We start from the raw sequence: 25000 nt of genomic DNA, 5'->3' as shown, positions 1-25000 counted from the left end.
TATTATGATTATCAGTTTTAGACCATGCCAGTTTCCTAAACCTCTACTAATAATTTTATTTTCTTTCTTGGATGAAATATTAATAATTTTAGTTTTTGGATTCATAGAAAATTAAAAATTGTATTGTTCTTACAAAAATAACAGGATTAAAAAGGGTTGAGCTTTCAAATCCACTGAATTTGAACTCAAATTCTGAATTTCAGATTTCTTTTAGAAATCTAACACTTAAATTATGAAAAATATTTTATTAGTAATACATTTTGCCAATTTTGGGGGGCTGCAAATGAGACTTCAGTATTCCCAATGGAGCAAAATAGGTGCAATAAGATGAAAGGAACAGATTTTGTTCAATGTTGTTTTCAATTAAATTGTACAGAATATTGTTTTGTTTTTAGGACATTTGGGGGTAAAGTAGATGGATGTACTGTGAACTTAAGCAAGGAGCTGCCCCTGAAAAGCTTTCGGAGACTACAACTGGTCCAGAATGCAGCCACGTGAGCGATATTGGGTGTACCAAGATACACCCATGTTACACCCATCCTCCGCGAGCTGCACTGGCTCCCCGATCGGTCTCCGAATACGCTTCAAGGTGCTGGTTATCACCTTTAAAGCCCTACATGGCTTAGGACCTGGATATCTACGGGACCGTCTTCTGCCACATACCTCCCAGAGTCTGATAGGATCTCATAGGATGGGCCTTTTCCGAGCGCCGTCAACTTGACAATGTCATTTGGTGGCTCCTCGGGGGAGGGCCTTCTCTGTAGCTGCCCTGGACCTATGGAACGATCTACCTCCAGAGATCCAGACCCGCCCCACTCTCGCAGCCTTCCGAAAGTCTATTAAGACCTGGCTTTTCCGGCAGGCCTGGGGCTGTTGACTTCTTAAATGAGGTCCAGCCCCACTAAGGTTGAGTGCATGTTGTGCCTTTTTAACTGCCTTGTTTCTCTATCTTTTAAATTTTTAGTATTCTTTTAAGTTGTTGTTTTTATGAAAGCCGCCCGGAGTCCTTCGGGATTGGGCGGCATATAAATTTATTAAACATTAAACATTAAGTACTCCAGAAAACAAAAGGATAAGAAAATATTTTTAAAAACCTTCCCAGTAATATGTGTTTCTTTAGTCGATGTGTGTGTGTGGAGGGGGGAATCTCAATACCAATATTGAGATCTAAGATAGAAATAATCAAATATCTGGGCTTTCTACTTTAGGAAAAAAACTCTTGTTCTCTTTCTGGACTGATCAGGTTCATTTTAATCAGATTTCAGAGATGGATAGCCTATTTTTTTTTCTTTGGATATTAGCTGTATTAAAAAAAAAAAACCCAAAGACTCTAATGCATGTGTATATAAGCAGAGTGCATCTAAACTCACCTTTATCAGAGTCCAAAATTATATCATGGGTACTGAGGGATTACACATTTTCTTACATTAGAGAGGAGGGAATCAACATAGTCTCAAGGACAGCTCATGTATTCATGCTGAAATCTCTACACTGAAACAACTGGATGGGAATGCCTATCAAATCAAAATTAATACTGGTAATCATTCGAAGAAGAGTTAATGCCATAAGAAGAAATTAATTACAGAACATTTACACTAGTTATATCTTTGATTCTATTTTTACTACTTAGATAGTAAAAGGGATCCTCCAATATCAGTGTGGCAGTGACGTGTGGTGAGGGTTACCGTTGGTGAGGCAAGACCGCAGCAGCGGCGAGAAGCAATGTCCCCGCCGCTGTGTCCAACAGGCGTCTCGCGTTTATGGCCACCCACCCCCCGCCTGACCTGCTCCCTGCCTGGCTGGCCGGCTGGCACAAGGACTCACCGCTCTTCTCCTCTTCCTCCCCCTCCTCCTCCTCCTCCTCCTCCTCCTCCTCCTCCTCCTCCTCCTCCTCCCCGCTCGGTGCTGGGGTGGCTGCAGGCTGGGGCAGCAAGCACTTAAAGGCATGGGCTCGGCCGCCATTTAGCAAAACATGTTTTGCTGAATGGCGGCCGAGCTCTAAAGTGTCGGAATGCCTTTAAGTGCCGGCTTGCCTTCCGCGCCGGCCAGCCCAGAAGGCAAGCCGGCACTTAAAGGCATGGGCTCAGCCGCCATTTAGCGAAACATGTTTCGCTGAATGGCGACCGAGCTCTAAAGTGTCGGCATGCCTTTAAGTGCCGGCTTGCCTTCCACGCCGGCCAACCCAGAAAGCAAGCCGGCACTTAAAGGCATGGGCTCAGCTGCCATTCAACGAAACATGTTTCGCTGAATGGTGGCTGAGCTCTAAAGTGTTGGCATGTCTTTAAGTGACGGCTTGCCTTCCGCGCCGGCCGGCCCAGAAGGCAAGCTGGCACTTAAAGGCATGGGCTCGGCCGCCATTCAGTGAAACATGTTTCACTGAATGGCGGCCGAGCCCTGCCTGCCGGCACTCTAAAGTTAGTTAAGGCAGGCAAGGGAAACAGCGAACCAAAAGGAAGTCTTGCTGGGAAGACGCGGCAGCAGGGCTTTAAAGGGCTCCCCAGCCAGCCAGCCCACCCAGCCCATTCCTCCCCCCGTCACTACTGTGTCCAACAAGCCAGGTGTCTCGCATTTATGGCGGACATAAACATGAGATGCCTGGCCTGTTGGGACACAGCGGCAAGAACGTCCCTGCTGCCTCCGCGCTCCGCCGCCTTCCCCCCCCCGCCTTCTCTGACCCCACCGGACCACTGTGAAGAAAGAAACACACACACACATATACTCCACAATTAAAAAATTACATATTTAATTACAATAAATTTGAATCCCCCCCCTCCTGCCGTCTGATCCACATACCTTTTTCAGCTGTGGAAACTCTCTCAACTCTCCTCTTGTCCGCCCAACATAAGCGTGCTCAACGTAAGTATGCTCATAAGGCACGATTCGCTGCTCCCTGATCAGGAGGCGGGAGAATGAGTGCCTCCTTTGCATATGGAATGTTTTGCTTTTTAACTCTTTCTTAACTTTTAAAGGGTGAAAAATTCCTTATGCAAAGGAGGCCCCAAGTTCTCTGGCCTCCTCCTAGTTAATATTGAGAGCAGACACCAAGCCACTGTGACTTGAAATCTGGTAGCAACTACCCTGGTTTTAATTATTTTTAAAAAATTATTTAAAATTCTTTCCTTTCCCTGAGGAGACTGGTAAGGCCCCGCCTCCCTTGCCTCTAGTGACTGCACGTCCCTGCAGTGTGGTGTTGTCAAAACCACTTTGGGGGGTGGGTGGAGTTCTTGGAGATTTTTCTAGCTCTCAAAGAAAAGTCTTCCTGAAACCAAACTTTTTTCCTGTGGACTACATGGACAAGATAGGGCGTTGGTCCTTACCTGATATGCCTATTCTCATAGTGGGGGAGTATCATCCAGACTGAGTTGACTTCACCGCTCATTGATTGAACTGAGTCTGACAAGACAGTTAAGCCATGCCCCTGTTGCCAGGCAGACCCAGCTTCCGGCGAAGAACTCTATCAGACTCAATCTTCTCCACACAATTGTTGTAGTTTTAAAGCCTTTTTATTTTTCACAAAAAAACACAAGTAGTAATAGAACTTGAATGATCAAGAAATACATGACAAATCCAGGAAGGGGCTGGATGCTCCTCCCCCATTATGAGAATAGGCGTATCAGGTAAGGACCAATGCCCTTTCTCCATAGTTGGGGGAGTAGCATCCAGGCTGGGATGTACCAAAGCCACATCCTCCCCTAGGAAGGACTATACATGATATTTACAAGATCTATACATGATATTTACAAGATCTATACTACCATCTCTATGAACAGACTGTAACACCTGCATCCAAAGGCAATGTCAGCAGAAGCAAAAGAGTCTAATTTATACTTCTTTATGAACAATGAAGGGGATGCCCATGTAGCAGCCCTATAAATCTCAGACAAAGAAGCTTGCATAGCCCCGGTTGCCGAAGTAGCCACATTTCTTGTGGAATGGGCTGTGATAGACCCTGGTACTGGGGCCCCTGTGCCTGATAAGCAGCTGCATTACAGGCTCTCAACCACCTGCCTATGGTAGTAGATGTCACCTTATTCCCCAGGGATTCTGGCTGGAAAGAAACAAATAATGCTTCTATCTTTCTAGTCAACAACATTCTTTTGAGATAAATTCTCAGAGCCCTCCTCACGTCCAATGTGTGCCATTTTTTCTCTAAAGGGTGAAAATGATCTGGACAGAAATTAGGTAGAACCAATTCCTGAGATCGATGAAAACAAGAGCACACCTTGGGTATGAACGAGGGATCCAGCCTCAAAACCACTCTGTCCTGATGAAAAACACATAACTCATCCCTAGTAGACAATGCCTGCAGCCCAGATATCTGCCTAGCAGAGGTGATGGCCACCAAAGAGACCATCTTGTATGTAAGGAACCTGAAAAACACCTTCCGTAGCAATTCAGAGGGGGCACCCATAAGAGCATCTAGCACCTTGTGTAGATCCCAAGAAGGGTATCTATGTACCATGAGTGGCTTAAGATTAGAAGCCCCTTTGAGAAACCATTTGACCATAGGATGTTGAGTCAGTGTTTGTAACTTTCCACAAAGTAACACAGAAGATATTGCCGATACTTGTCTCCTAATGGTATTAGGAGACAGCCCTTTATCTAGTCCTGCTTAAAGACCTTTGGAATTGTAGTCCGTACCAGGTCAAGGTTCTTACTGGAACACCATGTGCAGAATGAGCACCATTCAGAACTGTAGATGCGCTCCGTGGATGATCTACGGGCAGCCTGAATAGTCTGTATGACCCTGGATGAATATTTGTCCTCCTTCAGGATGCTCTGCTCAAGCACCAGGAGCCACTGAGGGTCCGGATGCTCCAGCAACCCCTGGCTGAGGGAAATCATTTCCTGAGGGATCCTCCAGGGTCTGTCCACTGATAAAGACCGGAGATCGGCCATCATCACCACTTCCGCCCCCTCCCCAATGATCTTCTGTATGACCCTGGGGATCAGGGGCAAAGGTTGAAAAGCATAAAGGAGTCCCCGGGGCCATCTGCAGTGGAGAGTGTCTACCCCCCTACCCCACGTTCGGAGACGGAAACCGGGAGTAAAACTGAGGGAGCTGAGATTGTGTGGGGAAGCAAATAGGTCAACTTCTGGGTGGCCAAAGAGGTCCACAATCGCCTGAAGGATCACTGGCTGTAGCTGCCACTCCAAATTGTCCACCTCAGTGCGGCTGAGCCAATTGGCCCTTACATTGTCCACTCCCGCTATATGCTCCACAGTGATTGATAGCAAGTTCCTCTCGGCCCAAAGCCCCAGTCTCTTGACCTCCATCATGAGGGACTTTGACCTGGTCCCTGCCTGCCTTGGTAGCTATATTGTCCATGGGGACCAGTATATGTCTGCCACTGACAGAATAGCAAAATTGTTGCAGAGCCAGGCGGACTGCCCTGAGTTCCAATCAATTGATGTGAGCTAATTCTGCCTGGCTCCATTGTCCTTGCACTATTTGTTCCTGTAGATGGGCTCCCAATCTGAACAGACTGTCATCCATTGTGACCATCACTCGGTCTGGGCTCCTGAAATATTCCCCCTTGAAGACCGCTGGGAATCTCCACCACATTAGGGAATGGGATACTTCTGCTGGCAAGTTGACTTTGACCTGGGAGTAACTCATGAGCCTTCGCTGAAATGGTAAAAGAAACCATTGAAGGTCTCTGGTGTGGACACGTGCCCAAGGGACGATGCCAATTGCTGATACCATGGTACCTAACAACTTGGACAAAGTGGCCAAGGACACTCATCTCTCCCTGATGATCTTGGAAGCCAACTCCCTAAAATTTTGCTATCTCTCAGGTGACAGAAAGACCATGCCTGACACTGTGTCTATCAAGGCCCCCAGATGAATCAGCCTTGTGGTAGGTTATAAGTGGCTTTTAACTATATTTATAGAAAAACCATGGGCTCTCAAAGTAGACATGGTAATGTCTAGATCTCTCCTAGCACCCTTGACAGAGGCAAATTGTAACAATATGTCATCTAAATAGCACTGGAGCCATATAGGTACCTGTCTCAGGTGCGCTGCCAGTGCCACCAATACCTTTGTGAACCCTCTGGGTGAAGATGACAATCCAAATGGTAATGCCCTGTATTGAAAGTGGTGCCCTAGATAACAAAACCTAAGATATTGCCTGTGATCAGGTGCTATGGGTATGTGTAGGTATGCCTCAGTAAGATCTATAGAAGTGAGGAAATCCCCCTCCCTTATATCCCCAAGGATAGAATGCAATAAGTGCATTTTAAACCTCTGATAGCGCACAAAGTAATTGAGATGCTTGAGGTCTAGAATAGCTTCCCAGCCGCCTGAGGCCTTTGGGATCATGAAAAGAATGGAATAATAACCCTGATCCTGTTGTTCTGGAGGCTGGATAGCCCTAATATCCAATAGGTGCTGAATGGCTTCTTGCATAAGCTGCCTCCGGGTCAGGTTATTGGAAACTGGACAAGTCTGGAAAAACCTCGGGGGGCTGGAGAGGAATTCCAGGGATCTGAGGAAGATAAATCCCAACGATTGGCGAAATAAGCCAAGCATCCCCCGATGGGTGGGGAGCTGGGCCTAGACCTAGTTTCTACAGTAGGAGCACCTGCCGCTGCCCCCCTCCCCCTCAAAAGGGACGCTTCTGCTGTCTACCCTTTTGCTGTCGATCTGGCTGGTATTTCTGCCTAGGACCATAACCCCCCTGATACTGTTGGAATCCTGAGTATCCAAACTCAATATTTCGAAAGGACGACCCGTAATCCTGACCCTGAAAGGAGGACCAGTAGCCTTGAGCACGAAAGGTAGACTGTCGGGGATATGGCACAGGCCAGAAATTGCCTTTTCTTGGTGCAGAGGGAAGCACCTTCTGCATGTCTTTGTTTTCTACCAAAAAGGGGTCAAGAACAGTACCAAAAAGAGATCCCCCCAGCAAAGGGCGCTGACTCCAAACACCATTTATGACGTACGTCTGCCTGCCACTGCTGTAGCCATAGCAATTCACAAGATGCTACAGAAGATGCAATTGTCCTAGAGGCAAACCTGGCTGCGGCCAGAGTGGCATCTGAGGAGTATTGGATGGCTGCCATCAACTTGATGTCCTGGTGGGCCCTGACATCTGCTATCAGGATTCGCTGTTGGAGATCCTGCAAGCAAAGCAAAGAAGACCAGTTAAAGAAGGAAGCAGTCGTGGCTGCTCTCACTGCCAGGCCACTGCCTGATAACCCCTCTGTAGAGTGAGGTCCGCCTTTTTGTCCTCAGGTTTTAAGGCATCCTCCAGTGCCCCAAGCATATTTGCAGAGGTATGCAAGGCAGTCACTGGCGCATCAATAGCAGGTTGTGATAGCACGTGAGCCATGCCTTTGTTCACAATAAAGAATGCCTTATCATTTGAAGTAGGCATTGGCCCCAAAGTGGGGGATGCCCACTGTCGCTTGATCAGGTCAAGGAAGATCTTAGGAGTGAGCACCGTGTCAGCCTCAATGGCTTGCTCTGCAAAGATAATCTCAGCAGGTATTCCCTGTGGTTGCACCAACGACTCTGATGATTTGTCTCTGAATTTTACAGATGCCTTAACCTTGAATAATAAGGACTTAAACAAAAATGGCTGACAGACCAGAAAAGGTTGGCTTGGGGGAGGCATGTCTTCATCTTCAGAGAGATTTTCCTCTCTAATTTCGTCCTCCTCTGAATCTGACTCCTGCTCCTCTTGTGATTGAGCAGGAGAGTCTAGAGGGTTCTCCTCCAGGATGTCCACTACCTCTGGAGCTCTAGGGATTGGCCCTCTGTGAGTTTGAATCTAAGGTTGCTGAAAAGCAGCGACCATACACTGCTGGAAGGCTTTGAACATCATGTCCTGAAAGCTGGGAACGCACATGTTGGGCATTTGTTCATGACACACCCCTGTAGAAGTAGAGGTAATGGATTAGTCAACTACTTCAGTGGTCGGGTGAGGCACAGCTGGGTGACTGCCATCCTGGGTAGATCCCCAAAGGCCCGAGGTGTCAATGGGAATTCTTAAATTGAGGGAGGGATCCCCCTCTGTCACTCCTCCAGGCGAAGCCGGTGCTGACAGTTGCCCCAGAGAAAGCCTCTTATCAGGGGCAGAAGAAGCCTTCTTGCTGATGGCCTTTTTGTACATGCGCTCTAATGCCTTATATTTTTGGCATTCAAACTTGGATGTGGGCTTGGCCTTTTTGCCCTGAGGAGAGTTAGAGACATGCTTGGGGTTTTTTTGCTGGCCTTACACCCCGCTCCCCTTGGGGCCACATCTGGCACAGGACCAGATGCTGTTGTGGGAGCCTCCAGATTGACAGAGGGGCTAATGGTCACATTCGTGAGGACCTGGCTCCTCTCAGCGTCCAAAATGTTGTGGTGGCCGCCATTTTGATAGGCAGCTTGACAACAGTTCAAAATGGAGATTCATGCCAAATTCAATTGACAGCCTCAGCGCTCTCTCCAATGTCTGAGGCTAAATGGCTTGGGCTTCTCAGAGTTGCTATGCGCTTCCCCTCTGACTCAAACTGTCCAAAATTGCTCTCCTGGGCAAAAAACCTCCCCCTAGCGAATTAGCAGCCTCTGTTGTTTTTGATGCTTGCTAACAAGCTGTGTGGGCGCTCTGCGACTGATTTCAAAGCTGCAGTCACCGCTCAACTCAAAGAGGAGCAGTGGAGCACTCCAGCGCTGCTAGAAGTCTCTGACAGCCAAATCACTAAGATTAAAACTAAGCTACAACAAAGTCTCAGTCAAAGGTGTAGCTCAAATGGGAAGCGACTCAATCAGCCTCCAGGCAAGCTCTGTCCGAGGACAGTTAGCAATCTCAATTAGCCTCCAAGCAAGCCCTGTCAATGGACAGTTTGGCTGAGGGACCCAAGCAATCCCGGCTGCCACCCCTGAGGGACTAAGGCCGAAACGTCACAATCTCCAACTATATACTCCACACCTTTTCAGACTGCTCACAATTCTTGAACAGTAAAGATGCAATTAATAGTAAATTTCAGAAATCTCCGAGGAGAAGCTCGATGACATATCTGTCCACATTGAAGGACTGAGTCAGAAGCTAGGTCTGCTTGGCAACAGGGGCATGGCTTAACTGTCTTGTCAGACTCAGTCCAATCAATGAGCAGATGAAGTCAACCCAGCCTGGATGCTACTCCCCCCGCCCCCACTATGGAGAATATGCTATTTTCTTGACAACAACCTACAAATGGTTTATTATTATATTTATTATGTTCCTAGAGTGGTTGCCCTTCAATTATTGAGCAGATCTGACTCTCTTAGCTTTTTTGAATTCCCCAAGGTTGACTAGTTGCTACAACCTGCTGTGATCTTCTGTATCTGTTTCCAATATTCAGAAGACTGAGTTCCAATTTTGATGTAGAAACATACCAAGCTCTAAAATAGGCTTAGAAAAGATAAAAATGAAATGGGAAACAAAAACAATTATAAAAGACAAATTTCTGTACATATGTAAGCAATGTTGAGTCTTTTGGGGTTACTAAAGGGTTGCTAAATCCTAGTTTAAAGAATGCTCACAAAATTATATACCTTTTAATAAATTGTATTTATCAAAAAGGTGCTACCAGACTTCTTTGATCACCATAAATTAACATGTCTCTGCTCCTTCCTGTGCAGTCTTGTATACTTCTGTTCAAAATACCAATAAATTCAGTAGAACTTATTCCCAAATAAGTTGCACAGGTTTTGCCCACTTATTCTGAAATATATTCCATTGAACTGAATGAATTGCTAAATATCAGATTGTGTTATAAGTGTAAATTGTCATTTCAAGCAATCTTGACTGTAGCACTAAGTGGCCTCTCTTAGCATGGCTGATTATTTACCCTTCAAAGAATATGTTCAAATCCATTAAATATTTTCACAGAGATTAAGTGCTTGTAGAAGCAGATGACTCTACTAATGGACTGAACGGAAATAACTTCAAATAAACATATATAAAAAGATATGCAGAAAAACACATTTATATTATTGGATAAAAATGAAAACAATAAAAAGATAAAACTTAAAATTCTGGAATGGAGAATGAATCAGAATCAGTGTCTAATATATTAAGTAGCCATAAAATATCTTCATTTTTTATATTTGGGAATATATTTCATTTAAAATTAATTCAATATTATTTCAGTTTAAATTAATTTATTAGTTATTCATTATATGCATAAATTTTATATTAACACAATAGGACTTTAAACTATTAGTCTCAACATTTATTTGTTTGTGCTAGACCAACTTTCCTCAATATTATGTCCTCCAGATGTGATGAATTTCAGTTTCCCTAATCTCAATTCAGCCCAGACAATTGCAGTGCTGACTAACATATACAGAAGGCATAAAGTTAAGGAAGAGGAAGACTGCCCTAGGGAATGGTACTTAATTTCCTTAAGAACTAGGACTAGACTATTTAATAAGAAGAATCTAGGATCTGAGATTCAGTGCTTAGTTTGTTGCGCCAGTAATTCTCTTCCAGAAGAAGCCACTGGACTGGATATCACTAAAGCATATGTCAACAAGGTAATACTGCAACTCATTGGCTCAACTAATAGTTAGAAAACACCAGGGGAAATATGGTCAGATAAAGCAGCCTGATGCAGTGTCCTCCAGGTATATGGATCACTTGTTAGACTGTCTAGCTACCATGGCCATCCTAGAAATTTAGGAAGCTGAAGTATAGAGATTGGTACAATGGCCAAATTTTGTATGGTTATTACAAAATATTTACGTAATTTTTTCAGTTTTTATGACCAAAATAAAGCATTTCTTTCTTTACAGATTACAAAATTTATTATTGGGTCTATTTTGGACTAATCTTCCAAAAGTTGTATCAATAGATTTAGTTAAAATAATGAAGGAGAAGTGAACTTCTGAATACTAGCTATTATGAGAGATGTGATGGAGTTGGCATGAAATACATATACATTTTACAGATTTCGTAATGGAATTTTCTAGGGACAAGCCTTTGAATTAGTTAAAGTTTTGATACAAATCAGAGGATGCTGATACAGTCTGGCTGCTTGTCCCAGAACTGTGGCTGACATTAACTTGCTCTAAGCATTCTTGTGGAAGGTGTGTAGATTCAAAATGGAAAATGTCAAAGAAATCTTAATGAATTTTCTATGAACTCAGAAACAAATTTCATTTGCAGATCAGCAATCAATATGGCTTTTGACCATATTGTCATGTCCTACATTTTGCAATTTTAGATCTTGGTCTGTGATGGAACGACAGAGTAGCATATGCCCGTACTACAACAGCTTTGCAATAAGAGCATGCCACATCAAAGTTACTGTAGCAACATTCTCAAGTAACTGAAATTATATTTACCGATTTGTGGTTGTTTTATGTGATGTTTTGTATAGATTCAACTGCACATTATGTAATCTGAGTAAATTATAAATGAAGACAGGACTTTCATGCTCTGACTTGTGTTTTCACAGATTCAGTGGGAGTGTATAAACCCCAAGTATAAAGTAAAGAAGAAGAATTACAAAAACTCTGGCATCGTCATTCTTAATCTGTGCAAGGTGCTTTTATTTAAGCAGTACTTTAATAATGAATGTGAAAGTATTGTTTTTAACAGCCATAATGAAAGTAAACATAGGAGAGGGAATTGAGTTCTTCTGTCCATATTTTGTAAATTTTTATATGTGTCAAAAATAGAACATGTCATAAAAATGCATATTTTGGGATTCCCAAAGGTAGAATACCAGATGCTGCTACATCATGGTAGATCAACATTTTCATTGGGTTGACAGCTACAGATCCAAAATGGGCATTGACCCTCTTACATTCAATCTGTTAGCCTTGTATATTCAAAGGAATACATTTGCTTAATTATACTAAAATATACTATTAAAGTTTCGGAATTAAGATTAAATTCTGGTAATCTCTGGGCATATCAAAAGAATTAGTATATTGGTGTTTGTTATCTTCAAGGACATGTTTTGACCTCTATATAATATCTGCTAATCTTGGTAATTTCCCAGGCGGATACTAACTAAAGCAATCATACTTAGCTTCAGAACCTAGGTAATGTAAGCCAAGGATTAGTACCATCACTGAACTTTATTGTGTTCACAATACATTAATTAAATGGATAATTAATAAAAAAGAAAATGAGATTGAATTAATCTAACATCAGGATACACTGAAGTTATTTCAAAACCATCCATAATTTAATTGCATTGGTTTTAAATGAATAAAAAGTTTAATGTTTTACTAGTCCAAATGATGAAATTAGCCTGAAATTGATGGAAATGTAATCACTTGGCATCCAGATGGAGGAGTGAGAAAAACTTCTTATAATTGAGACATTAATGAAGATATTGTCTGATTTGGTTTATATATGGATGGAAGACACCATAAACTCTCAGGGCTATGGGGAGAATTTTTTCCCCATAGCCCTGCTTTTTCAAGAAGCAACTGGACTTTTAAGTCCAGTTGCCTCTTGAAAAACCACCTTTGGGACATAGAACATCATCCATTTCTGGAAATCCCCAATTAATTTCCATTAAAAGACACCTCTATGTCTAGTTTCTTTCTAAAAGAAACCCTGTATGAGTACATCATTTTCAACTCTCTTTCAAAACAATTCTATGCTATGATTCTTAGCATTGAAAGTCTCCCCCCCCCCCCCTCTTTATATAAAGGTAGGGAAAAGGAAGGAATGTTTATTTTTACCATGAGCAACAATATTTCCTGTATCACTTATTCTCAATACTCTTTAAGTTACTAATGGCTACAAAGATCTACCTTCCAATATAAAAGGGAAATATTTAAGAACACATGGTTTTAAACCCAAATTTCTGACTTTCTTTCCTCCAGATTCACAAGATGCATTCATTCTTAGATTACATAATGGGTGGCTGCCAAATACAGTTTACAGTAAGTATTTTGTTTATTTTTTAAAAAGACAAAATCTTTCGCAATGCAAATATCATTTTACACACAAGATAATAGAAGTAATATTATAAGGTTTTGTTGAATTCAGATAAGATATAAATGTGTTAAATATTTAATTTTTAATAATATGTTGAAAAATATAACATATTTTACATGTAATAATGTGTATAAATTACATTCATTAATAATGAAAACTCGATAGCATGTCAAATTTAATTTTGCCTATAAATATTTGACATTTGCTTAACTAATACAATAAGTTAGATGCTCATTTTCTAAAGCAGTGCCTCAAAATATACTGTGATGTGGTTATATCAATCTTTGCGTATTTATCAATTCATAATATACATCTCTACCATCCTCCAGAGGATGGTAGAGTGCAGGAAGGCCTGGAGGAACGTCGTCGATTGGGTTGCAATGGGTCGGAGATGACTTTGCAACTAACAACAACAACAAATATACATCTAAAAGTTTGTTCTTTGGGCAGTTGCTTTGTTTTTGTAACTTTGCTAAAGCCAACATGTTTGAGGATTGATACTTTTGTTTTTGGAAATAAAATTTCCAAAAATGCTGGTTCATTTGAATACAAACTACATACATTCATTTTCACTTTTCAACTGAATTTTCAATTGGAATACATTTGTCTTTCCAGCTTTATTTGAGATTTGTGAAAAAAATGTTCTGCTTTAACTCTTATTTAAAATTCATTTTAGTCATATATAAATTTATGCTCATATGTAAACATATATGAACATATATGTTTAATATAAAATGTATGTTTTAATATTATATATGCATGCATATATAATATGAAATGCTTTTATATACGCATACATTCACAGAGAGAGAGAGAAATATGTGTGAAGTCAAAGTTCCATGCAGCTTTTTTTAAATACAAATAAATACAGAAGGTAGACAAAACAGATACATGACTAAGTACTAAATACTGATTAAACTATGCCCTTAGATTAGGGATGGCTAATTAATGTTCCCAAGGGACCACTTGGCAACTGGGGAATCTGAGGAACTGGGACTGTTGTGGAGAGCTGGCACAATAACGTCCAGCTACACTCTACCCATTTGCTTGCAAGACAGCGCTTTAACCTAGGCAAAGGTGATCCCCTCACAAATAACCATTGCTGCCACCTCAGGCTGCTCCAGGTGAGGGATGAATGCTATGCAGTCACAGAAAATTGCTTTCTCTCCGTCTTCTCCCATGCTCATTAGCCAACTGAAGGAACACAGGCGGTGACTGCAGAGAGCTATACCTGTTTCGGCCCCTTCTTCCATCCGCTATGACATGGTTATTTATGTTTTATTTCTAATTTCAAATTGATATCACACAGGCCAGACAGAGACAGCCAAAGGGCCAGATTTAGCCTGGAGGACCGTAAAATGCACAAGTCTGTCTTAGATCAATCTATAGATATTCCTTTTGTCTAGTGACATATTATCCTCAAATATTAAAAGTCATATGTCCATCTTAAGAAACTTAAAAAAATAACAATGGTCTCCTGTTTAAGTTTCTGGTTTCGTAAATCAGATAATAACTTGGCAATAAAATGTTTGGTCACGGTCCTGAAAAAAAACCAAAGGATTACAGGTCTTCCCAGATATTAAAGGAAATTATGAGCATGAATTTTCACTCCTAACATTCATTTAATCCACCTTTTCTGGAAGAACATTAAAAGAAAATGTATCCTATAATAATGGATATGAATATGACAATCAAATTTTTCTAGAGACATTCTCAAAAAATATAAATTAAATCTAGTAAAGGTCCATAGGAATTTATGCCATTAAGACATTTGTTAATCATTCAGATGTCATAAGATTTTCAGTGTTTTGTTTTTTAATTTAGAATAAGTCCAATTGAACTCAGTGGAATTTAATTCCAGATAAACATGTTTAGAATCGATGTCTATGGAGATTCTCAGCCATCCAGTCATGGTTGTCCCAAACTGGACTTTTTTTTTGGGGGGGGGGGGTTTGAAGACATTTTGCTTCTCATCCAAGAAGCAAAGAACTGAAGAAATTTCTTGGATGAGAAGCAAAAGGTCTTTAAAGAAAAAACAAAAAGTCCAGTTGCCTCTTGAAAAATGCAACTTTGGATTTAGAATCAATATTAACATGTCATGGAAATCAGTGGTAACACAATTTTCAGAGTTCACTTTAAAAGCTATTAACTAAGTACGGTATCTAATTATTAGAATTGTGAGTCATTTTTAATCTATAACATGTGAAGGACTGCAGTACATTTTATGTATAATATAATTTATATATGTATGTTTGTAGGCATGTATAAATACACACACACACACTGAAGTTGTTCACATGTTTTGTTATCTAATAATTGATTTTATTTAATACAATAATTATTATAACATTTGTGGCAATTTCCAGAGACGAAAACAGAAACCATAATTCACAAGTATTCTGATACCAGATTAAGGGCTACATTTTATACTGGCAGTATTTCTGCAGAAACAGGTGCAGAATTCTGAAATTTTTTTGCAAGTCAGCCCACTCTCCCTCTGTTTTCAAATTAATTACGTCTTCAATGAGTTCAAGTAGGGGGCAGACAATACAATGCAGCTGTGATCTGAAAGGCTGTTTGTTAGGGGAGGGAGCCAAGTTACTAAGCATAGGTTTGTGAACAAAAAGCTATAATATGATGAACCTGCTAATTTGAAGAGTTAATGAGAGCTTTTATAGCATCAAATTGGGTATTCTGAAGATGTTCCTTTGTAAGCATATCATGTCTTATTAGAAAGAATGTATCTGTTAAATAAAAGCACGCACTTTTTTCAAAACCATTTTTAAGATTCTATCGTCACTTTGAAGGGAAAGCTTTATTTTTCAAAAAGAATTGACTGTCTAAATGATTCTACAGCATTGTATTAGCAATACTGATAAGAAAAAAACCTCACTTTTTATTACTATTAAGGTAATAAAATTTATAGGACAGATTTTCATTTGCTTACCTGAATCAAATAGAAATGTTATAAAGAAAACAGTTGCTGCTATTTCTACTCAAGGGAAAAGTGACGTTCCCATAAATCTGACCAGAACATGAATGATGATTTTAAAATATATTGTAGGTTTGAAATCCCACTGCTATTATCTGCCTTTTGAAGATATAAATTTAATAGCAGTAAAGACAAATTCAGGTATGCGTTCCTTATTTACTCATATTATATATTTAAAATATTTTATATTTTATGGATAAGTGTGTCTTTTAAAGACAAAGGCATTCAGAAGAAACACCCGGAAGTCCCCTGGTGAGAATAGCTGGGGAAACAGTGAGCTCTGACGAGCTACGCAAAAACCCAGCTGGCAAGCCATCATCAAGAGGTCCTTTGTGACTGGAACCGTCCGGAGAGGCATTTTGGATGCCTGTGGGAAGTGAGGCAAGCTCCCAACAGATCTGTTTCAAAGATCTCTGGAGATCGGCGGTGGGGGTGGCAGCCATATTCGTATGACTGCTCTGGAGCTGGGGCATCTGGAACAAGATTTGTACAGGTGTGGAGAAGCGGACAGAGTGTTTGATCCGGAGGAAGATTGGCCGATGTAAGAGTAAGAGAAATAAATTTTGGAGCTTAAAAATTTTCCAGAGCCAAGCTAGAGGCTAAACGTCACTTGGAATACAGTGGATGGAAAGAAAGGAGGGGAAAGCTTTATTTATTTATTTATTTATTTATTTATTTATTTAAAACTTTTATATGCCGCCCAATCCCAATTACCCCCTCGCTTCGGGAGGGGCACTTCCCCGCCGCACTTAAAACGGCGGTGGTGAGACCCCTCCTGAAGAAACCATCTTTGGATCCAGCTGTACTTAACAACTATCGTCCAGTCTCCAACCTCCCCTTTATTGGGAAGGTTGTTGAGAAGGTGGTGGCCTACCAGCTCCAGCGGTCCTTGGAGGAAGCCGACTACCTGGACCCCTTCCAGTCCGGCTTCAGACCTGGTTACAGCACAGAAACCGCTTTGGTCGCATTGACCGATGATCTCTGGAGAGCCAGGGATGGAGGTCATCCCTCCATCTTGGTTCTTCTTGACCTCTCGGCGGCTTTCGATACCATCGACCATGGTATCCTTCTGCGACGACTGCGGGAGGTGGGGGTGGGAGGCACTGTTCTACAGTGGTTCTCCTCCTACCTCTCGGACAGGTCGCAGTCGGTGTTGGTCGGGGGACAGAGATCGACCATGAGGCCCCTAACATATGGGGTGCCGCAGGGGTCGGTCCTGTCCCCTGTACTATTTAACATCTACATGAAACCGCTGGGCGAGATCATTCGGAGGCACGGGATAAGATACCATCAATATGCGGATGATACACAGTTGTATCTGTCCACCCCGTGCCAACTCAATGAAGCGGTGGACGTGATGAACCAGGGTCTTGAGGCCGTCAGAGATTGGATGCGGGCTAACAAGCTTGTACTCAACCCAGAAAAGACCGAGTGGCTGTTGTGTTTCCCTCCCAACAATTTGGCTAGCATTCCATCACTCAGGCTGGGGGGCCAAATTTTACACCCCTCAGACAGGGTCCGCAACTTGGGAGTCCTCCTGGATCCACAGCTGACCTTTGATCACCACCTGTCGGCTGTGACCAGGGGGGCATTCGCCCAGGTTCGCCTGGTGCGCCAGTTGCGACCCTACCTGAATCGGGAGGCACTCACAACAGTCACTCGCGCCCTCGTGACCTCTAGGCTGGAATACTGCAACGTGCTCTACATGGGGCTGCCCTTGAAGAGCATCCGGCGACTTCAGCTAGTCCAGAATGCGGCCGCGCGAGTGATTGTGGGTGCACCTCGGTTCACCCACATAACACCTATCCTCCGCGAGCTGCACTGGCTACCTGTTGATCTCCGTGTGCGCTTCAAGGTGCTTCTTACCACCTATAAAGCCCTCCATGGTAGTGGATCTGGGTACTTGGGAGACCGCCTCCTGCCGATTACCTCCTCGAGACCGATTAGATCTCATAGATTAGGCCTCCTCCGAGTGCCTTCTGCCAGCCAGTGCCGGCTGGCTACTACGCAGAGGAGAGCCTTTTCAGTGGCAGCTCCGACCCTCTGGAACGAGCTCCCCGTGGGGATTCGTACCCTCACCACCCTTCAGACCTTCCGCGCAGCCCTCAAGAACTGGCTATCCTGCCAGGCCTGGGGGTAGAGATTTGATCTGCCCCCACCCAAATGTTGGATGAATGTTGTTTACTTTTTAATTATATGTTATGTTATATGTTATTGTCTGTATCCCCCTCCCTATGAGTTGTTAGCCGCCCTGAGTCCCCTCAGGGAAAAGGGCGGCCTATAAATAAACCTATTCAATTCAATTCAATTCAATTCAAAGGACTCCGGGCGGCTTACAAACAAAATATAAAAAACATAAAAACAATACAATTTAAACAACAATCATCCATCAAATTCATTCTAGTCGGGGCCGGACCTCAATAGTGAGGTCAACAGCCCCAGGCCTGCCGGAACAGCCAAGTTTTTATGGCTTTTCTGAAGGCCATCAGAGTAGGTATGGTCCGGATTTCTGGGGGAAGCTGGTTCCAAAGAGTCAGAGCAGCCACCGAGAAGGCTCTCCTCCGAAGGACAGCCAGCCGACATTGTATGGCCGACGGCACCCGAAGGAGGCCCAATCTATGGGATCTTACTGGTCACTGGGAGGTGTGCATCAGCAGGCGGTCTCGAAGGTATCCTGGCCCTAAGCCATGTAGGGCTTTAAAGGTGATAACCAGCACCTTGAATTGAGTCCGGAGACCAATAGGCAGCCAGTGCAGCTCACGGAGGATAGGTGTAACGTGGGTGTACCTCGGCACACCCACTATCACCTGTGCAGCCGCATTCTGAACTAACTGCAGTCTCCGAACGCTTTACAAGGGTAGCCCCATGTAGAGCGCATTACAATAATCCAGCCTCGAGTTGACAAGGGCATGAGTGACCATTAGAAGCGCATCCCAATCCAAATAGGGCCGCAATTGGTGCACTAGGTGAACTTGGGCAAAAGCCCCCCTGGTCACAGCCGACAGATGATGTTCCAATTTCAGCTGCGAATCCAGGAGGACTCCCAAATTGCGAGCCCTCTCTGAGGGGCGTAAATTTTCTCCCGCCAGGGTTAATGATGGACTGGTTTGGTTTGGTTTTATTTAATTTGTATGCTGCCCTATTCCCGAGAGATTTAGGGTGGCTAACAATCTGAAGGGGAAGGGGGGTGCAAAATAAAATAAAAAGACAAACAATTTAAAAATACAGCAACAGTCGTAACCTCGGATGGGGCTGGAAGATTGAACAGCCCCAGGCCTGCCGGAACAGCCAGGTCTTAGTTGCTTTGCAGAAAGCCGGAAGGGAGGTGAGGGTCCGGATCTCAATGGGGAGATCGTTCCAGAGGGCCAGAGCAGCCACATAGAAGGCCCTCCCCCGGGGAGTTGCCAGCCGACATTGGCTGGCAGATGGGATTTGGAGGAGGCCTAGTCTGTGGGATCTAATAGGTCTTTGGGAGGTAATTGGCAGGAGGCGGTCTCTCAAGTACCCAGGTCTGATACCATGTAGGGCTTTAAAAGTAAGCACCTTGAAGTGTGTCCGGAGACCAATGGGCAGCCAGTGCAGCTCGCGGAGGATAGATGTGACGTGGGTGTACCAAGGTGCACCCACAATCGCTCATGCGGCTGCGTTCTGGACAAGCTGAAGTCTTCGAACACTCTTCAAGGGCAGCCCCATGTAGAGCGCGTTACAGTAGTCCAGTCTTGAGGTCACGAGGGTGTGAGTGACTATCCGAAGGGCCTCCCGGTCCAGATAGGGTCGCAATTGGTGCACCAGGCGAACCTGGGCAAAGGTCCCCCTGGTCACAGCCGACAGATGGTGTTCTAAAGTCAGCTGCGGATCCAGGAGGACTCCCAAATTGCGAACCCTCTCTGAGGGGCGTATAATTTCACCCCCCAGGCTGAGAGATGGAATAGCTGGACTATCTTTGGGAGGGAGCATCAATAGCCACTCGGTCTTGTTGGGATTGAGTGCAAGCTTGTTCGTTCCCATCCAGACCCTAACAGCCTCCAGGCACTCGCACATCACTTTTACCGCTTCACTGAGTTGGCACGGGGCAGACAGATACAACTGTGTATCATCTGCATATTGGTGATATTTAATCCCATGCCGGCATATGATCTCACCCAGCGGCTTCATGTAGATGTTAAATAGGAGGGGGGACAGGACAGAATCCTGCGGCACCCCATAATTGAGGGGCCTAGGGGTCGACCTCTGTCCTCCAACCAACACCGACTGTGACCTGTCCGAGAGGTAGGAGGAGAACCACCAAAGAACGGTGCCCCCCACTCCCACCTCCCGCAACCGTCGCAGAAGGATACGATGGTCGATGGTATTGAAGGCCGCTGAGAGGTCAAGGAGCACTAAGATAGAGGAGTGACCCCTATCCCAGGCTCTCCAGAGATCATCGATCAGTGCGATCAAAACAGTTTCCATGCTGTAGCCAGGCCTGAATCCAGACTGAAAGGAGTCCAGATAATTGGTTTCATCCAAGGACCGCTGGAATTGAAAGGCCACCACTTTCTCAACAACCTTCCCTACGAAGGGGAGGTTGGAGACTGGACGATAGTTACGCAAGATGGCTGGATCCAGCAAAGGTTTCTTCAGGAGGGGTCTCACCACTGCGTCCTTTAAGAGGAGCGGAAAGGATCCTTCCCGGAGAGAGGTGTTAACTATAATTTGGATCCAAATCACGTGTCACCTCCCTGCTGGTCGAGACCAGCCAGGAGGGGCACGGGTCCAGTAAACAGATGGAGGCACTCACCGCTCCCATGGCCTTGTCCACTTCCTCAGGAAAAGCAAGTTGAAACTTGCTCCATAAGCTCCACTCAAGACCTTCCCCCGGTACCTCGGCTGGTACCGTGCAATTGGAGTCCAGATCTGTCCGAATCCGAGCGACTTTGTCCGTTAGAAACTGAACAAATTCCTCAGCTCTACCTTGTAAAGGGTCATCCATGTCCCTCCCTTTCAAGAGGGAACGGGTTATTCTAAACAAGGCGGCTGGGCGCGATTCAGCGGACGCAATAAGAGTGGCAAAATGCGCACATTTCACCGCCTGTATTACCAAGAGATAGGCTCTGATATGGGTTCTCATCAGTGCTCTGTCTGACTCAGAGTTACTGGCCCTCCAGCGGCACTCTTGGCGTCTCTTTTGAGTTCCTCAGTGAACCAAGGAGCCCTCTTGGATCCGCTACCTCAGAGAGACCGCAAAGGCACAATCTGGTTTAGAGCCCCCACCGCCGCTGTATTCCAAGCAGCGACTAAGGACTCCACCGGACTGTGGACGAGGGCATCAGGTATTTCTCCAAGTGCCATCTGAAATCCCATAGGGTCCATCAGGTGCCTGGAGCGGAACCACCTAATCGGTTCCTCCTCCCTACAATGGGGGATTGGTTTCCGAAAGTCAAGCCTCAGTAGGAAGTGATCAGACCATGAAAAGGGCAAGATCTTAATACCCCTCAAATCTAGATCACGTCTCCACTGCTCCGAGAGGAATACGAGGTCGAGTGTGTGACTGCTAAGTGAGTCGAACCCCGGATTACTTGGGTCAAGTCCATGGCCGTTATGGAAGCCATGAACTCCTGCATCCTGTCAGAGCGTTCACCGAGTGAAGGCAGGTTGAAATCCCCCAGCACCATAAGCCTGGGGAATTCAACCACCAGCTCGGCTACTGACTCGAGGAGTGAGGGGAGGGCTGTTGCAACGCTGTTGGGAGGAAGGTACGTTAACAACAAGCCCACTTGACCTGCAAACAGTCCTTTGGGGGCAACATCCAAAGTCACTCAGTCTTATCGGGATTGAGCACAAGTTTGTTCGCTCCCATCCAGACCCTAACAGCCTCCAGACATCGGCACATCATGTCCACCGCGTCACTGAGCTGAGAAGGGGCAGAGAGATATAATTGAGTATCATCAGCATATATCAACTATCAATGAGAGAGTACTGAGACCAAGAAGAACTTTATTAATAAATTTGGAATTGGAAAAACCTAAAACTTAAAAAAAGGAAGAAGAAAAATTGGGATATAGTCTTTGAACTTTTGATTCAACTACTGACAAGATTTGACAAATCAGTGATCTGATTACATAAAGGAACAATAAAAGCCACCTACTGGAGAGAGGAGACACAATATTATCTTGAAACAAAGGAATAGAAGAAAGGTGTGGTCTGTCTTTTTGGTTCCACCACAAAACCGCGTAGACTAAAGCGCGCTCGACGAAAGCGCGTACCTGACGTCATCACAGCACGACGAAAACATCACGCTGTGAGCGGTAAAGTTAAAATTAACGCGAAAACCTTACCCTAACCCCCCCCAAACCTAACCCTAAACCTAACCCTAACCCTAACCCTAACCCTTAACCTAACCCTAAACCTAACCCTAAACCTAACCCTAAACCTAACCCTTAACCTAACGCTAACCCTTAACCTAACCCTAAACCTAACCCTAACGCTTAACGTAACCCTAAACCTAACCCTTAACCTAACCCTAACCCTAAACCTAACCCTTACCTTTACGTGAATCGGCTTGCTTTAAAAGCGCTTTTTAAAGCGCCCTTTTTTCTCCGCAGTCATATTTGTTGCACTGCTGATGACATCAGGTACGCACTTTAATCGGGCGCGCTTTAGTGGACCGCGGTTTTGTCGTGCCATGGTCTTTTTACTTGACTTTATTTTGTTTACACTGGAAGAAAATATTCAACTTTTGAATTTTGGAAAAGGATTGGATTATCTTGGGATCTGATATCAAAGAGAAGAACTAAGAAAAAGGACTAAATTAATTGTGCTAAAATATACAAATATTAAAAGTGTATTAAATTTGATCGTGGAGGATGGAATGTTAGAGGAGTTGTTGGAAATGTTAAAAAGTGCATGAGCAACATTAAAAGGTAACAAAGAGGTAGAAAAGGAACCAGAAAAACTGTTGATAGTGGAAATAGGGGAACAGACAAGCAGTGTAAATGCACAAGGAATTAACAAGGTGGAAATGGAAAATAAAACTCAGTGGGTAAAGGCACAAAGAGAGCAGAGAGGAAAAAAGGGAAACGGCATCCGAAAAAGAAATTAGCCAAAAATATAGAGAGAAATAAAGGGAGATGAGAAAGAGAAACTTGGGAGGGAGACACTCAAAAAATCTATTGAAAAGTGAGAGGGAAAATACAGAAGAAAATATATAAGATACATAAAAAGAAGAAGAAAAGAAATTTAGAAATAGGAGAATAATAGAATGATATGATTCAGTAAAATAAATATTGTTAACAAGATTAAATTATTTTTTAATTAGAATGTGTGTGAATTATATTAAGAACCTTAAAGCTGTTAAATATGTTATGTTGATTATATAAAACTTGAAATTTGAAACTTGAAGATTCATATTGTTAATGGAAAATAGATGAAAAGAAATGATAAATTGTTTATATTTAAAGGGAAAGAAAAATTATATTGTTTGTACTTGTTAAAAACTAGAAATTGGAAAATAGAAGAAAAGTAAGAGCTAAAATTGGAAATAATGGAAATATAATGTAAAATGAATTATAACTTTTGGTGAGAATGTTAAAGGGGGAATTCGTACAACACTCTGTTCACAAATATTTTTTTATTGTGTAACAAAACTAAATAAAAAACTTTTTAAAAAGGCATTCAGATAAAAGCCCTAGTTTAAAAATCAAGATATTCTATGAGAATATACAGAATAGTTCCAGAATAGTTATAAATACTTCATTTATAAACTGTATAAAGCTGAAATATTATGAACCACATAATAATATTTTGATGGAAAATCAAATTTTTGATACATGTAAATACAGAAACTTTCAAACTATTCTGCATGAGTAATTTATTGGCTTTAATTGTATACAAGATTTTAAAAGTTATGATAATGAGTCATCCACAAAGCAATTAAACATTAGTTTTACATAGATGAGAGGAAAGGAAAAGAGATGAAAAATGCATAAAGCCTAATAAAAAATATGATTTGGGAAAATTATATTAAAGCCACCTTATTATCCTTCTCAGATTGGGCAGAAACAAGTTTTACAAAGTTACCATGCAGAACAAAGTTGGAAACTAAATACTATCATAGAAAACACCCTGATCCTTAAAAATGTCATCCCAGGTACAAAGGAAGCTTCCTAAATACTGAATAATAATAATTCCAGTGGAAATGGAGTAGCATCAAGGCAATCTATCTATCTAATAGATGTATCTAATCTATTTAATAGATGTAGCATTTTAAAATGATCCCAAGGGTCTGAGTAATGAAAGATATGTTACTTCTGTACCAGAATAGCATTTGTCTTGTAATTGATTCCAATAGGAATCCAAAATCTACACCCTGTGCTATTCGTAACTTCAGAAATTTGAAGTTTTTAGGAAAAAGATAGCAATTGTGTACTATAGCATAGGCAAGAAAATCAATGGTAAAAAAAGTAAATTTTTCAGTAGCAGAATTTTGTCCCAGAAAAACATTTCTGGAACTTAGATTATATTTTTTCTCCATGTTGTGTGAGTATAGTTGTATTATAAAATTATAACACACAACACGATCTACATACCATGTAGTGATGTTGAATATTTTTGCAGCTTCTTTTATAATCTGCATCATTATTGCTGCCATTACTGTAATTTGCGTTTGCCTTCTGGTTCTCCTTCTAGATAGAGCACCCGAGACTGGGGTATTTGATTAAACTCTCAGTGCTTCAGTCTTATAATCAAACAAATGAATGTAATGGGAAAAGCTTAGTATTTTATTTGTTCTACTGGTATAAGTTTGATTAAGCTAGTAAAACAAAGAAATACAATTTAATTGGAGTATGTTTATTATAAAATATTGCTTGGAAAATATCAGATATGTCTTAAATTGTGCTAGGGGTTCAACTGCCCCCTGGTCTTCTGTAAAAGTCCTATTTGACTTTGTTCAATAGGATCAGGTAATTTAAGTCCTCTCCTAACCCCCCCCCCCCTCTTTTTCAATTGGTTTCTCAGTGATAACCTACCTGGTTGAAAATAGTTCTGCTTAGATTTATTTAACCAGGCTAATTAGTTTATTCTGTCTAATATT

At 42.6% G+C, this 25000-nt stretch overlaps 1 protein-coding gene across 1 annotated transcript in view; it reads left to right on the top strand.

The window, feature by feature from the left end:
- CPNE4 (copine 4) overlaps nt 1–25000 on the top strand; it is a 264609-nt gene that overhangs the window by 212834 nt on the left and 26775 nt on the right. The window contains exons 8-9 of the mRNA XM_032237074.1: nt 11434–11520; nt 12821–12880. Of these exons, the coding sequence (XP_032092965.1) occupies nt 11434–11520; nt 12821–12880 (147 nt within the window). The remainder of the gene's footprint in view (nt 1–11433; nt 11521–12820; nt 12881–25000) is intronic.

Source organism: Thamnophis elegans, chromosome Z, assembly GCF_009769535.1.
Source record: "Thamnophis elegans isolate rThaEle1 chromosome Z, rThaEle1.pri, whole genome shotgun sequence".
NCBI lineage: Eukaryota > Metazoa > Chordata > Lepidosauria > Squamata > Colubridae > Thamnophis > Thamnophis elegans.
This window is presented reverse-complemented; position numbering and strand designations above follow the sequence as displayed.